Raw genomic sequence first — 14,949 nt, forward strand, 5'->3', positions numbered from 1 at the left:
GGGCAAAAAACTCACAATGGCAAACCTGGCTGAGACCCACACACTGAAGTTAAAAGTAGCAGGTAAATGGTAATTCTGACTCCTAACCTACCCGCACTGTTTTAATATTCAAACAGGACAGCTTTCAGATCACGAACAACTGAAACAGTCCAGACAATGTGGTCAATTTACATATCCCCCTTCACACTTCGGCAACACAAGGACATGTTACAATCACTTTATACCCTGTCTTTTTCATTGTATCTTCCTTTCATCCACCACTGCACTCGCCATCTACTGCTAACTAATTCCTTCCACTACTCTTCTCACCAAATTGATCCCATTGTAAGCTCGCTTGGCTGGACCTTGGATTCTGTTCACAGGAATAAAGCTGTCATCAGGTTCAAGAAATAATGAGTCTGATCATCAAGCCAACCCTCCCACCTTCAAAACAAAAACAAAACCCCCAAAACCTGATTGTCTTCCAGGGATTTATATTTACAAGGAATTTTCTTGAGGTCATCTATAAAGAAGCATCACTTCAAGAATAAGGACTATTCGGATGGGGCTGAACCAGTAACTACCCCTGCATCTTTTCACCCTGTAATAACTGACAACGCTCAGTTGCACCAAACATCCAAGGTGAAATGGTCCTCAGTCAGCACTACACCTCAACAGACCCCAAACTCATTCTTTCCCTTTCTCACTCAGCTATGCTTCTAATCTAATTAAGTCTGTAGGAAAGGTAGCTCATTCCTCTCAATTCACACAGCATATTCCATCCCTACAAGCCAGGATCAGGACACCAAGGGAAACCAATCTGAGGTTATAAATCTACTAAAATTTCTGGCAGGGAATCAGGGACTTGATAAGGGAGGAAACTTTAAAGGGACTTGTCTACCTCACTTTAAGAAGAATGTAAATTAATTATTTTGAATCCCAACAGCCTTTCACTACAAACTATTCACGTGCCACAGTGTCAACACCCACATCATTTATTCATACACACATACCCTCAACAAATTAACAAATTAAGATGACTGTTAACAGATAAGATCTTGGTATATTCAACTGTCCACAGTACCTCTTTTGTATAGTTATTTTTTTCTACGTTACTTGTTAAATTACTACTCAACCCGCATTATAGCTACTATAAACAAAGCACATGGACCTAATCACAGATAACGGAAGATTCATTAATCATAAAGTAAATATAAATATCAAAGAATAATGACATTAAAAGTGATTAAATGCATTGTTTAGTAAATCAGCTCCTCTCTAGGGCCCAGCATCAGCAACTGCAAAAGGCCAAGTTCATTTCCTTGAATTACGAGGGTCAGAACTTAGAAATTTCCATCTGTGTCTTTCCAAGATACAGAAAGTGGTAATTTATTGAGAAGAATTGGAATAACTAAACTAAACAAGAGAGGTACTCTCACCCCTATGAACTCAAACAACACTTTTTTATTTTCAGTTTTGACCAATAATGACTAAAATGTGTCCCTATAAATACCTGTAGACCTCATGATAAGGCATTTAGCTTCCCTAAAACAAGCCCTGGTGTACATGAAATAGCTATTCCTACGTAGGGGCCAAGCTCACTACGGTAAAGTATTAAGAGTATGAAATTAAACAGCCTTAGTTCTAATCACAGACATTCCACTAAAAGAAGTAACTGTAAAGTATCTAATATCATTAAAAAAAAATCAGCAACGCCCTATTTTTTTAACCATCCCCCTGGTATTGCCGTACTTCTTAAACATCACTGTGTGATAGGTTCTATACCCACTGATCAACTGCAGACAACTAAGGAAAAAAATTGTCCTTAAACACCAACAGTGTCTGTGAGGACACTTACCACACTCACTGTGCTTCATAAAGTACGTTCCCATTCTTTCTGGACATCACTCAGACACATACAACTGTGTCACTCAACGTTTGATCCAAGATGTGGCAGTCCCCTTCACACACATCCTTGTTTCCATCTCACCACCTGTGTGCCTTCTGAGATCCAAGCCAGAGCTTCCGTTGTGGGGTTGAACAGTGTGTGTGTGAGTACACACACACACACACACACACACACACATACACACATATTTATATAGAGAGAAAGAGTAAAACAGAAAGAAAAAAATTAGCTCACAAAATCTATGGAAAAAAACAAAGAAAACTGGAGGAACTGGCAAAGTGTACTACCACACCTGCCATTTCTAACTACTCAGTTTTCACAGATCAAGCCAACATATTCAGTCAAGAATGTTCTCTGCAAAGTATAGTGAGGCACATTGACTGGATTTCAGTGTCATTTCAAGCTCCAACTTTGAAATCAGCATGTTCAGACAAGGTCCTGTGTCATCATAAACCTAGCCAAGGCCTCTGTAATACACTATTATTTTCTTTTTCTTACAAGGTTTTACTTTTACCTTGAGTAGTTTGTTTGTCTTAATTGCAGCTAATACGATTTTCCGCCTCCTGGCAACACTACTGGTAGAATCCACACTGACATTTCAGAAAATCCAGTGATCAAATTCTCTCTTCCTTTCAGAGTCATCAACTATGTGGGCAAAAATGCATTGCGTAAGACTGATAAAATTTCAAGACAGAAAAACAACATGCATCGCTTTACTTAAGAAAATTCAAATACTGAGCATTATTACATGTGTGACCAGTTCCAAGGGAATGAGCAAAACAGAATCTGGTAATGATTTATAAACTGAGTATCATATATCTGAAAATTTCATGATGGATCAGAAACTTGGAACTGACTACTTGCCAAAATCAGTAAAAGATTTTTTTTAAATTTTCAAATTTTTATTTATTTTTAGGAGGAGTAATTAGGTTTTTATTTATTTATTTTTATTGGAGGTACTGGGGATTGAACCCAGGACCTTGTGTATGTTAAGCATGCACTCTACCACTGAGCTATACCCTCCTCCCCAGTAAAATATTTGAAATCAACACAATTGTGTTTTTATTCTCATCTTTGAAACAAGATTTTGAAAACTCTAGACAAGTATTACCATTTTCACATAATTCCATAAATTACTTCTACAAGCAAAGACCCAGAAGAAACAAAACATCAGTTCTGTTTACAAAAGACTGAAGACTTCTGATTTCAGTTTTATGTGGAATCTAAAAAGCCTGAACTCATAGATACAGAACAGAATGGGGGTTGTTGCCAGGGGGGAGGGGGGAGGGTATGGGAAAATGGGGAGATGCTGATTTAAGGGTATAAACTTTCAATTACAAGATTAGTAAGTTCTAAGGATCTAACGTACTATAGTTAACAATATACTGTACACTTAATATCTGCTAAGACAGTAGATTTTTAAATATTTTCACCACATTAAAAAAACAAATGGGGGTGAACGGTATAGCTCAAGTGGTAGAATGCATGCTTAGCATGCATGGGGTACTGGGTTCAATCCCCAGTACTTCCTCCAAATATAATAAATACATCTAATTACCTCCCCCTCATAAAACAAACAAACAAAACAAATGATAACTCCATAAAGTGATGGACACGTCAACTAACCTTATCGTGGTAACCTTTTCACAATACACACACCTGACATCATGTTGTACATCTTAAAATTAAACAATGTTATTTATCACTTACATACCAATGAACATGGAAAAATTACAGGGCTTCTAAAATTTGATGTGATTACATGATTAACCACCAGCGAGTTTATGAGGGCAGGGAGCTACGACATGCTTTTATACCAAGCCCAGTTTACCAATCACATAAACACAGAATACCACAAACAACTCAAAACTGTAAGTGCTTATTTAAGGTAGCACAACTATTAAATCCCAGAATTCTACCTTCAATTAAAAAAACCATAAAGAAAATGTATGCTACTAAGTAATATGGATGTATTTATGGAGTCATAGTTAAGAAGTGTGACCAGGAAACCAGGAAGTTTTTCAACCATGCTTTAGATGAAACACGTATTCATTTGAATACAGGAATGTAGGAAAAATTCTTAGGTAAGTATTTCTATGAATGTCTGAAAACTGACATGTCGGTATGTGTCCCAAATGGAACTCCATAAAAGCTCAGATCTAGCAATCCATAACAAAATAGCCACACATTATCTTACACCCTTCTACACACACCTTATACCTTACATGCCATTATATGAATTATTTGTCCCAAGTTGTCTGTGTTCCACAATTAGAGTTCTCAAAAACTTCAAGGAAGTCCTAGGCAGAGAAAAATAGTATCATCACCAATGAAAAATAGCCATTAGAAAAAAGCATTCTGCAGAATCTTAAAGTTGTTGCCACTCACCTTTAACTTGCAAAGAGGCCATCTTTACTTATGAAAATATTAGAGAACAAGCCTTCTTCAAATATGCTGCATAACCATTCATGACAAATCTGAAGGCCATCCTAACCAGCAGATCGCATTTCCCTCCAAAAGCAGAAGTACCACGAATTATTCTCAGTTGATCCAGATAGCACACTGCTCAGAAAATAAGGCTACTTACATATCCATCTCCGCTTTTAGAGAAAAAGTATCCATTATCTATCAGAGTCAGTTTTACCCTAACAGAATGTCTTTGCCTGTAGACCTCACATAAAGGACTTTCCCTGGGGCTCTGGTAACTACAAAGTTTCATTCACAAACTCTGAACAGAAGTATCACATCAGCATTATAAAAATCTCCCAAACCAAGGAAGCCTTGGCTGCTGCATGTCCCTTACCAGACAGTGGTCGTTAAGCTTAGAAACTACTTTGGCGTAAACCCTGTCAAGTCAGTGCCAGGAACTGTAGTCATTCTGAAGGCCCCTTTGCTTTGGGAGGCTATTACTTGAAAGGTCATGATTTGAAAACTGGACAAAGTGACAGGCACACCTCTGCTGATAAAATCACAGGAGAAGACACCATCTACCAGCTTTAAGTTATTAAGGAGCTATCACCAGTCCAACTGTGGTACTTTACAAGGTAGCTCCTACAACCAATTTAAGGACTCGGTTACTGTCTAGTTGATGCCTTAGCCATTTAACCTAAAGCCTCCTCCCTCTTCCTTTTAAAAATGATTTCATCCTCCCATAACTAATTGAAACTGGACTTAGACACATGGGCATCCCTTAACTGGGAGAGATTGTCTACTCCTCCGAACACTACCAGTCCATCACTAAGTGATGCTGTTGGACATAATCACAATTTGTATGTAAGAGTGTCAACTATATTTAAGAATGTTGTTATCTTTAAGTAACTCAAATTGTCTCAAATATGCAATTACCCCCATCTCCCAGGACCCAGGCTGTGCCATTCATTCAAAAATGTGTAACACTTACTCATTGGTAGGGGACGATGAGTATTCCAGGGTCGCACCATCTCTGATCACACAGACACAAGGGCACTGTAAAAAGCTGATCAACTGAGGTAACCTTGGAAGGAAAAGGAGCACCCTCCTATTGAAAATGCTTTGATTTAATGAACAAAGTGATTCAGTACCTGTTTCCTTCTATAGGTGGCCTTACAAGGTCATTCATCACAACCCCACTTTCTTTCGAGTATGTGTGGCATAGTAGAGGGGCCACGTGTGAGTCTCAGATCAACCACTCAACCCCCATGACCTGGTCAGAAGTTTCCTGATGTGTAAAGTTTATTAACTGACATGAGTCAGGGCGCAAAGTCAATGTTAGGAAGCTGAAACAAGTATCACAACCATTTATCCTAAGAATTAAAGAGAATTATTAGATGAGCTGCTTAACAGGATTTACTTCATCCACAGTAACTTCAAGACCAGAAAAATCCCAGTCTTAACTCTGACCTCAAAAATATCAGTAGGCAAAAAAAAATGTACAACAGTACCCTCACAGTTTAATTGCTCTATGCATTTATTAGCTAATATTAATGCAGCAAAGAGGGGACAAAAGCTCACGAACACTGCACACATTTCACAAGACGCATTGCAGGAAAAAAGTGACTTAAGAAGGATCAACAGTATCCTAGGGCCTTGGTGGACGCATTCCTGGGGGAGGTGGACCTGGAAAAGAAAAAGCAAAATTCCATAAGGCCATAGAGGGGGAAAAAAAAACATGTAACTATTCAGGGCCTTGGTTAGCACCATTGGGAACACATGTACCCACTCACCTCTAATTCCTGGTGGAGGGGGTCTCATCCCTGGAGGGGGCATGCCTATTGGTGTCCCTCGACTAGGGGGAAGCCCAATTGGTGGGCCCATGGGTGGTCTCATACCAGGTGGAGGAGCCATAATTCCTAGAAAGGTAAATGGCAGAAACAAGGCCTCATAAATCAGCTCAGCTATGATGGTAGCATTAAACATGGTAGTATTTTAAAAAATAAGCCCAGCAGAGAGTTGAAAATCTTCTCCTTGATCACTGACATGTAGGTCATCCTGAACTCAAAAAAAAAAAAAAAAAAGAGTCCACAGTGTTTCATTAAATCAGTGTCTAAAGTGAAAAACATACTGAGTTCCTAGTTAGACAGTTAGGCTGAGTCTTAATTCATCTTAATTCAATCTTCTTAAGAGTAATTTTAGTCATTACTTCCTATAGATGATGCGATTCCTTCATAGACCCACAACTATATCTAAGATTCAACCCTTTACCTCTAGTTCATCAATCCCTTACCTGGAGGTGGGGTTGCTCGACCAACAGGAGTGGGTGGGGTCCCCCGCCCCGGCGGGTACTGAGTCGGGGCTCCAGCGATGCTGGCCGTAGCAGCAACAGCAGCAGCAGCCACAGTGCCTCTTCCTTGTGGGGTCATCACCTGGGAGGGAAGGGTCAGACCGCGGGAGAGGTAAGGCATGCCCTCACCTCCCCAAATACAGAAAGTAAAAGGTGGATCATGGCCTATTAAACACAAAATAATTAAAGCAATTCTGCGCTTCTGCCATTATTCTCATTTAAAAAGAAATTCAGCACTCTTGTATTCCCCTTTAAACGGAATATGCCCCCACCTTTAAACCTAGTAAGCCCCTCTGCGTTTCCTCAACTCTAGTTTTTCCATCCACCTTTCTCTTCACTCACCAGTGGTGGTGAGTTACTCTTACCTTGGTGGCTTTAATCTGTTCCCTTCCTAGTGGACACCTGTCCCTCATGTCCCTCTACAGCATATGCTACTTACACAGAAAAGGATGTACACCCAGGTTTTTAAATCTCCTCAGCCTCAGGCTCTAGGCACTTTCTCCCAACAATACAGAGTCTTCTCCTGGTTCCTCACCTGTTGGGATGGCCCCCCAACCCCTCGGACAGGGCCTGCTAAGCCGGCAGGAGCCTGGGGAATTGGAACACCAGCGGGTACACCTCTGCCAGCTGCCCTGCCAACCCCAGGGCCTCCTGCAGCTCCGGCAAGTGGTACCCGGGCAATGCCAGTCTGAAAGAAGAAAAATTATAGCTTGAAATAAATGATCCAACGTTACCAATAACCCTATTCCTAAAAGTAGATTACCCCTTCCCACCAACTTCCCACATCACCTATCTTGTATTAGTTCTGAATGCCAAAGAATAAAGGGACCAGTGCACCACAGAGGCATCCTGCAAATTAAATGTACATTTGTCAAACAGTGAGTGCGTGTGTCTTCATGACCCTACCAAGAGAAAATAAATCAGCAATCCCTTCCCTCATCTAGGTGTACTCAGAACATGGCATAACCCAACACGAAACCCTTAACCTCTAAGTACAGACAAGCAAGAACTGACACCAAGGGCCGGGCACATCTCACTTGACAAAGGTATACTATCCTGTGCCTCTGGTGCACCTGATTCAGCAAATCTCTCAAATAACGTGATGTCCTTCCACATCAGTGTTCCGCCCTGTCCTACACCTTCCTTACATCTTTGGGGGGTGGTCCCTCCACAGTCATGGAAACCAAGTTCTCCCCACGCAGCAACACCAGACCCAAAACCCGCTTTTCTTCACGCTCAGGCTGCTTTGCATTCTTTGGCCTATAAATTAGAAAAAAAAAAATTAAGCTATGGCTCATTCACTCGCTAGAATATTACAGGACATTAAGTATCAATTAAGACAACAACTGATGCCAAGATGCTCTGTTCACACAGTTAATGAGTTGTGACAAAAACAAAACTACATTTAGCTGTTGAAAGGGTGAAAGGCAAAGCTCTTTTCCAATCCTCAATCTGTCAGAACGTTTCCTTAATGTTATACTACAGCAAAACTAACTTCTCTCTGAAACACAGATACAAACAACATTGCTAAGAACTTTTTTTAAAATAGTACTGATTTTAAAGCTTGTATTTTTCCTCCCAGTTGTATTGAGATATAACAGACACACAGCACTATATACATTTTAGGTGGAAAGCATTATGATTTGACTTATATACTCATGATTATCACAATTAAGTTTAGTGGACATCCAACATGGCTTACAGATACAAAAGAAAAAGAAAAAAATGTTTTGCCATATAATGAAAACTCCCATGATTTAGTTTCTTAGCAACTTTTATATATAACATACAGGAGCATTTATCACGTTCATCCTGTTGTACATTACATCCCTAGTACCTTTTTCTCTTTTAACTGGAAGTTCATACCTTTGACCCTTTCATTCAACTCATCTTCCCCCACCTCGTGCCTCTGGAAGCCACAAATCTGATCTCTTTCTGTGAGTTTGTGTCTGAAGTGTAAGTGACCTACAACACTTTTAGTTGTGGGTGTACAATACTGATGCAGTATTTCTATATGTTATAAAATGATCACCACTGACTAAGACTCTGAAGACAGGCAAAACTGAAACCTCAAGTTTTCATGTTAAGATGGGATGTAAATCATTATTTAGGTTAAATTATCCTATTAACTTAGTGAAGAGTGAAGCAGAATTAAATATGCCTAAAGCTCTCATCATATGCCATTAGTATTCATCAACATCCTAAAGTTTTTTTATTCTTTTCAGAAATAGATGATATATACAAAAAAATAAGACTGAAGCATTCATCATCCTAGAATTTCTGAAATGATCCAAACTGGTATGCAGGAAGAAGACTAATAAAGGAAGAGGGAAGGACTATGTTATGAATTCTATTCAGATTTAAGAACAGACTTAAGACCATAGCAGACAGGAGAAGCTGCTTATCATCTTTCTCTTCATATTTGAAATCCCTAAGTGAAGCGTTCAAATTAAACTTCTGAACAGTAAAGCATTAACTGTGGTAAGAGAAGATATCAAGCCAAGAGTCAAGGGTGAAGCCTTGTAAATTCTGCTTCAAGGTAAGAGACTGAAGCAAAATCTTGAACCTCTAGAGAGATTACAAGCACCGATCTAAATACTCTTCTGAATGAAAAGTCATCTGAGTGGGAGCAGAACGCTACTAGGATCCACCAGCTGGTGTGTGCCCTTGCTGTGGGCAGTCCAACAGTGCCCTGCCAAAGGAAGCTCCCCAAAGTCAGGTAGATAGAGGGTGGCCGCATATGGGAAGGCACAACCACATGGGGTTATTCTGGAAGAAGGGCCAAGGGCAAGTCACAGAGAAATAAGCAAGGGAGGTTAGGGACTGATGCCAGATCAACACTGATCATGATGATTCACACACAAAACAAGGGGCATAACAGAGGCTGGCTGAACACATGCTAGACCTGGCCTGGAGAGTTCTATTCACATCCCAATTCCTAGACCATTAAGAGTAACTGTTATTCTTAAGAGTTCTTCAATCTGAAGGAATGTTACAGAAGCCAACCTATCAACATTTCTCAAGTTTTCCAAATAAATATAACTTGGTCTTTTGATCACACTATATACAGTTTTATTCCTAGTTAAGTTCATAACTGTATTTCCGAACATAAAACAGTAGTGTGAATACATAAGGTTGGGTGATCTGTCCTATTCAGAGATGAGGCCAGGTCATTAGACAAGAGGCCAGTCCTGGCTCATTTTCCCTACCTCCTTCAGTTACCCTCTGTAAACCATTACTGGTGGCCAGATGCTCCCTCATATCCTAGTACCCAAACCCAAAGTGGCCTCCTTACTTGATCTTCCTGAACTCATCACAGTCACAGAGGATCAAGTTCATATGCTTGTCAAAAGCCTTAAAGGTGCCGATGAAGATCCGGCCATCTTGCAGGATGCATCTCATCCTATAGTCAATGTGCTGCAGCATCTTGCTGCTCTTTCCCACCGTCTGGAAGGAGTAAGAGAAGACCCAGTCATTAGCCTTCCTGCAGCTACTTTCTAACCCTCTCTGGCTTCCTCACTCCTTTACCAATCCAAACCTTAACAAAAATAGCACGCCTCCCACCTTTTCTCCATCCCTTTAATACACCAGACCAGGACCACTTACAGTCCCCCTGTGGAACCCTCTACTTCTCAGAATCCACCCCCATACAGTTCCCCTAAATATATTTCTTCCCCAGAAGATCCCCAAACCCAGTTCTTCCTTTTAGTACTCCATCATTCTAATTCCTGCCTTTCCCAATTCTAATCCCAAATTCCACCCTCCTACAGAATACTTGACTGTAGACTGTTTCTTCTACCCCTGACATCTAGGCAAATGGTGGGCGATTCCTACTTCCATCCAAAAGTTTGCAACTCCACCAATACAATGCAAATACAGTGCACTATTTTTCAGTTCCCTAAAGGCCTCTGTCCCAGGTTCCACCACACCCCACATTCCGTATCGTTCAAAACTTGGATCAGTGTTTCCCAAACTTTTTCTATTTCATTTTTGTCCCACTAGGCACCCTTTCAAAAGATTTTCATTCTAATTTGCCCAGTCTTCTGACATTGTAACATGCAGAAATACAATATCTCTATTTACAGACACCCTTTGGAATACCACGAACCCATGGTAAGATTCTCCCTAACTTATCAAGAACTAACTTTTGCCCCCTTGGCATATCCTCCCACTGAGAATACACACTCTTGATCAGCTTAAATGTAAATGGAAACAAAAAACTGAGACGATGCCCTCTGTCCCTCACTACAGACTGCTTTCCTTTGTACTGATCAAACCCCAAAGCCCCAAAGCCCTGCATTTTTTAGGTAGATTTTTTGTCTACTAGAACCTGACCTCAGAGTCCCCCATCTACAGGATGGTCCCTTTCTACTCTAATGATGAACAACTCTCTTCTGTATTTCCTCACAAGATCTCTTTCCAAACCACATTCCCACTGCAGCAGGACGACAGACACAACACAGCTCTCCTCCAGTTACTATTTTCCATGCAGTAAGGTATCATTTCCATACATTAATTCTTTATTTCTAACATGAAGAGCCTCCAAACACCCCACATTCTGGCAATCCATTATACTGGGCCCTCACAGTAGCTTCTCATCCCTCTGCCCCAACACGCATCTTACCATGATTGCTGTTCCACCAAGTCCAATGTCCACAGGAAAAGTTTCAGGATCCTTAAGACCTAAGGGAAGGCTACAGATAAAGGTATGACGCAGGTTCTCCTACAAACAATGCAAGCTGGGGCAGAAGCTTCAGATAGCAGATGGAGCCTGCAGAGGAAAGCACGATCTACTAGCTGCACTGCAATCTACCACGTTGTAAAACAGGCAGACAATTTTGCACGAAAATCACTGTAACAGATATTCAAAAACAGCCCCCCTCAAGCTCTCATACCCACCAAGTAAACACTAAGTTTCACTATTCCCTCATCTTAACCCCTGCTGTCTACATACCTATGGTTATGAGTTTGATGAATTTTATACAGAAATTATTAAACACGTCAAAAATAAGCTTTATTTTTCATTCCCAAAGTGTAGTATTTTCTCTTTCCATTCCTATTTAACATACATTGTGTTTCATTCTCTAGTCCTAAACTAATACCAAGTCATCTCAACTTCAACACTTTGGTATCCTTAAGTTTCTCCATCTGAATTACTCCTGAGTTAGTCCAAACTTTTGCCCCTTGGCTGAACCACATAAATGTTTTCAACCTCAATGTTCCCTTCCCCAAGCCAAAGTCCCTTCAAAATAATGCTAGGAAACTTTTCCTCGCCAAGAACCAAATACATTTTCATGTACCTGCTTAAGATGTCCTTTGTTAAAAGGGGACTTAAAACTACTGAATGCTTTTATAAATATAAGGTTTACTTTCTTAGTAAACAGTGGAATATGGATTAGAACAGTATTATCATTTTCTTGATGTAATTAAGAAAATGATTCTAACAAGTATATGAGAACCAAATCTAGCCAAGTCTGGCAAAGGGTCTCAAACTTCTAATTATATTCATTAAAAAGGAAACACAAATTATGTTACTTTTGAATGGGAATTTGGATTTACACATAAAAGTAACTCAGTATCATAAACAAAATGTGGTATGATTGCACTTTTAACAATGCAAATATTTCCACTAAGAATGTTCTCCACTATTTTCAGTGGAGAAAATTGCCAACAGTAAAATAAACTGGTCAGGTACATTTAAAATCATCTATTTTAGTATGCGAAAATGAACTCACTTGAATGATGGTTATGAACTAAAGCAAAATCAAAATGATAAAGTAAAAGAAACTACAGTCTTCTACATGGACCTGTAACACTAGATCAAAAGGTAACATAATTGTATAAAATAAACAGTTCAGTTAAGTGGGGGCATCATCTTGTCTAAAGAAATACACTCCTGATCGTTACTGTGAATGTCTTGTCTCCTAAGCTTTGTCTTCCATGTGCAAACTGCCACACATCCTTTGCGCAGTTTTCCATGGAGGACAACCTTCCCCCCATAAATACAGTTTCTAACCCAAACTCACGTGAGAAGTTTAAACCCTGTAATTCAGATGTTCTAAATTCTAACAGGATTCTCTATAAGGCAGAGTCTAAATTCAGGAATACTTGGTGTATGTTTGAATCATTAGTGATTTCCTTTTTTATAATAGTGTATCTAAGATTAAGGATCTTCAGCAATCCATAGCGATAGAAAGTAAATTAAGTGGCTGTCTGAAATAGGGTGGTGGAAATGGGGGATGAATTAAATGGGAATGAGGGAGCTTCCTCAGGTAATGGAAAATCCTAAGAGTACACATAGCAATGGCTGCAAAATTCTGTAAATTTACTAAAAATCACTGGTTTATAACTGGGTGAATTCTATGGTATATAAAGTATACACCAAAATAAAGCTGTTTTTAAAAAGAAAAATGTCAGGACCTTCAAATAATGTTCAAAGTTCATAATATAATTACTTTTTATATGGTCATTGGTGCCCCTCAAAACAAAAAGAAAGCTAAACATTCAACAAGACCCTATTATTGGAGAACGCTCCCTTACCAACAATGGAGACATGCTACCAATGAGCCAAAAAACAGTGATTACTAAGGGAAAAAAAGCAGGGCTGCATGCAGCTTTTCAAAATTTCATGTAAAGGAAAAAAGTGTAATCACAAAAAAAGTTTCCGATATAGATTAGCATAATGAGAACTAGGATTAAATGTGCATTAAAGGTGGGAATTTGTAGTCAGTCACCTCTGCAGTGAAAGTTTAAAATTCAGAGACAAAATTTTTCCTTTCAATTGTCAAAAAAGATTATTTAGGGTACAGAGTTCCCAGTCTGGCCTGTTTCAAATATTTTATTCCACGTGGCATTTCTGAACACATATCTTATCAGCCCTAGTTTAGAGTTTAGCTATTAAGAAACCAACAAGTTCAAACAAGATTTCCTGCTGTGGTGAATTAGAACAAAAAAGGAAGGCCAGTCAGTCCTGTGTCTGTCCATCCAACCTATCTGAGGTCCCAAACCCCTCCCACATCCACAATGTTGCTAATCCAGTTATCAAATATAAAAATGCACCTGGGGATTTGAGTCATGAGCTAAAGACCTGGAGATGTACAGAACTAGGGATATAAACATGTAATATGTGTGTGTGTGTATGTTATGTATATGTGTACGTGTATATGTGTGTGTATATATGTGTATATATGTATGTGTACGTGTATATGTGTGTGTATATATATGTACACATACACACACACACACACACACACACATATAATCTAACAGACAATAAATACATTTCACTCAGAATTCAGAACAGGGGTTGACTGAAGAGGTTCGGAAAGGCTTTCCCTTAATGAGATGGATTTGAAATTTAGGAGTAATTATCTCTTCTCTCTAAATTTAGCACACCATCATCATTAACCCTTGTAAGGGAAAGGAGGCATCACTTTGTAGAAAGATCAAATGCATCTCTGCAGCAGAGAACAAAATGCTTGATGAAGAAGATGACAGCAGTAGCACATGTCACCCTGTACTAAGGAATCTCTTACCAAAATGCACATAAACCAATGGATGGCCCAGAGTCCAACTCAAACATCCTGGGATCCCTCACAGGAGGAACAGTTCTCAAACTACTGGAAAATGTAGACTTTCAAATTATTAAACTACATAAATACGCAAAGCATCTTTAAACAAGATACGATGGCCAGACTTGGCCAACGTACATATAAGGCACGAGAAGTCACAGAACGGTAATGTATTGGTGCTCATTCATACCTGATAAAGTACCAACCTTCAGGAAAAAAATGTGCAAAAAAGTTTAACAGGAAAAAACATGAGTAAGTGGAAAATATTTATCCACAAAGCAATGCCAGTTAAAACCAGAGGAAAACAATTTCCCCTTCTTGGAACTGTTTGTCAAAGGAAAAAACAGACCCCAAAAGGCGGTACTAAGAAACTGTCACTCTAGTTATTGTTCTTGAGGACAATCACCACTGCTTATGATGCTGTTAGCAACAGAACAAAACATTTATGAGTCACACTAATATTTGTACCCTGCAGCCCAAACTTGGATCCTTATCCTGATACATTTAAAGTACCAATTACATCTTAAAACTAATAGAACTAATATTCATAACAGCACAGCAAACTAGGGGAAAAAACACAAGTACAAGGGAAAAGTGCATCACGAATGGACCATCATTTATTCATTACAAATGATAACTGTGAGGACTGTGTAATAAAATGAAGAAACATTAACGATACACATTTAAGTTGAATAAAATTAAGTAACTTTAAAAGCATGATTACGACTGAC

General features: G+C 39.3%; 1 protein-coding gene and 2 non-coding genes across 3 annotated transcripts; all 3 read right to left on the minus strand.

The window, feature by feature from the left end:
- Nucleotides 1-341: 341 nt before the first annotated feature.
- On the minus strand, nucleotides 342-411 carry LOC116149454 (small nucleolar RNA SNORD108). The gene has a single exon (XR_004133066.1). It is a non-coding gene; the product is annotated as a small nucleolar RNA SNORD108 (small nucleolar RNA).
- Nucleotides 412-2,271: 1,860 nt separating this feature from the next.
- LOC116149455 (small nucleolar RNA SNORD107) lies at nucleotides 2,272-2,343 on the minus strand. Its single transcript, XR_004133067.1, has one exon. It is a non-coding gene; the product is annotated as a small nucleolar RNA SNORD107 (small nucleolar RNA).
- Nucleotides 2,344-5,810: 3,467 nt separating this feature from the next.
- SNRPN (small nuclear ribonucleoprotein polypeptide N) lies at nucleotides 5,811-11,324 on the minus strand. The gene is made up of 7 exons (XM_031440446.2): nucleotides 11,272-11,324; nucleotides 9,943-10,094; nucleotides 7,796-7,907; nucleotides 7,183-7,335; nucleotides 6,591-6,729; nucleotides 6,091-6,216; nucleotides 5,811-5,983 (listed from the first exon to the last, which is right to left on the minus strand). Exons 1-7 carry the CDS (start codon nucleotides 11,272-11,274, stop codon nucleotides 5,946-5,948), a joined length of 723 nt encoding a protein of 240 aa, XP_031296306.1. The 5' UTR covers nucleotides 11,275-11,324; the 3' UTR covers nucleotides 5,811-5,945.
- Between the last annotated feature and the right edge of the window lie 3,625 nt (nucleotides 11,325-14,949).

The sequence above is a fragment of the Camelus dromedarius genome, chromosome 29 (assembly GCF_036321535.1).
Source record: "Camelus dromedarius isolate mCamDro1 chromosome 29, mCamDro1.pat, whole genome shotgun sequence".
NCBI classification, from domain to species: Eukaryota; Metazoa; Chordata; class Mammalia; order Artiodactyla; family Camelidae; genus Camelus; species Camelus dromedarius.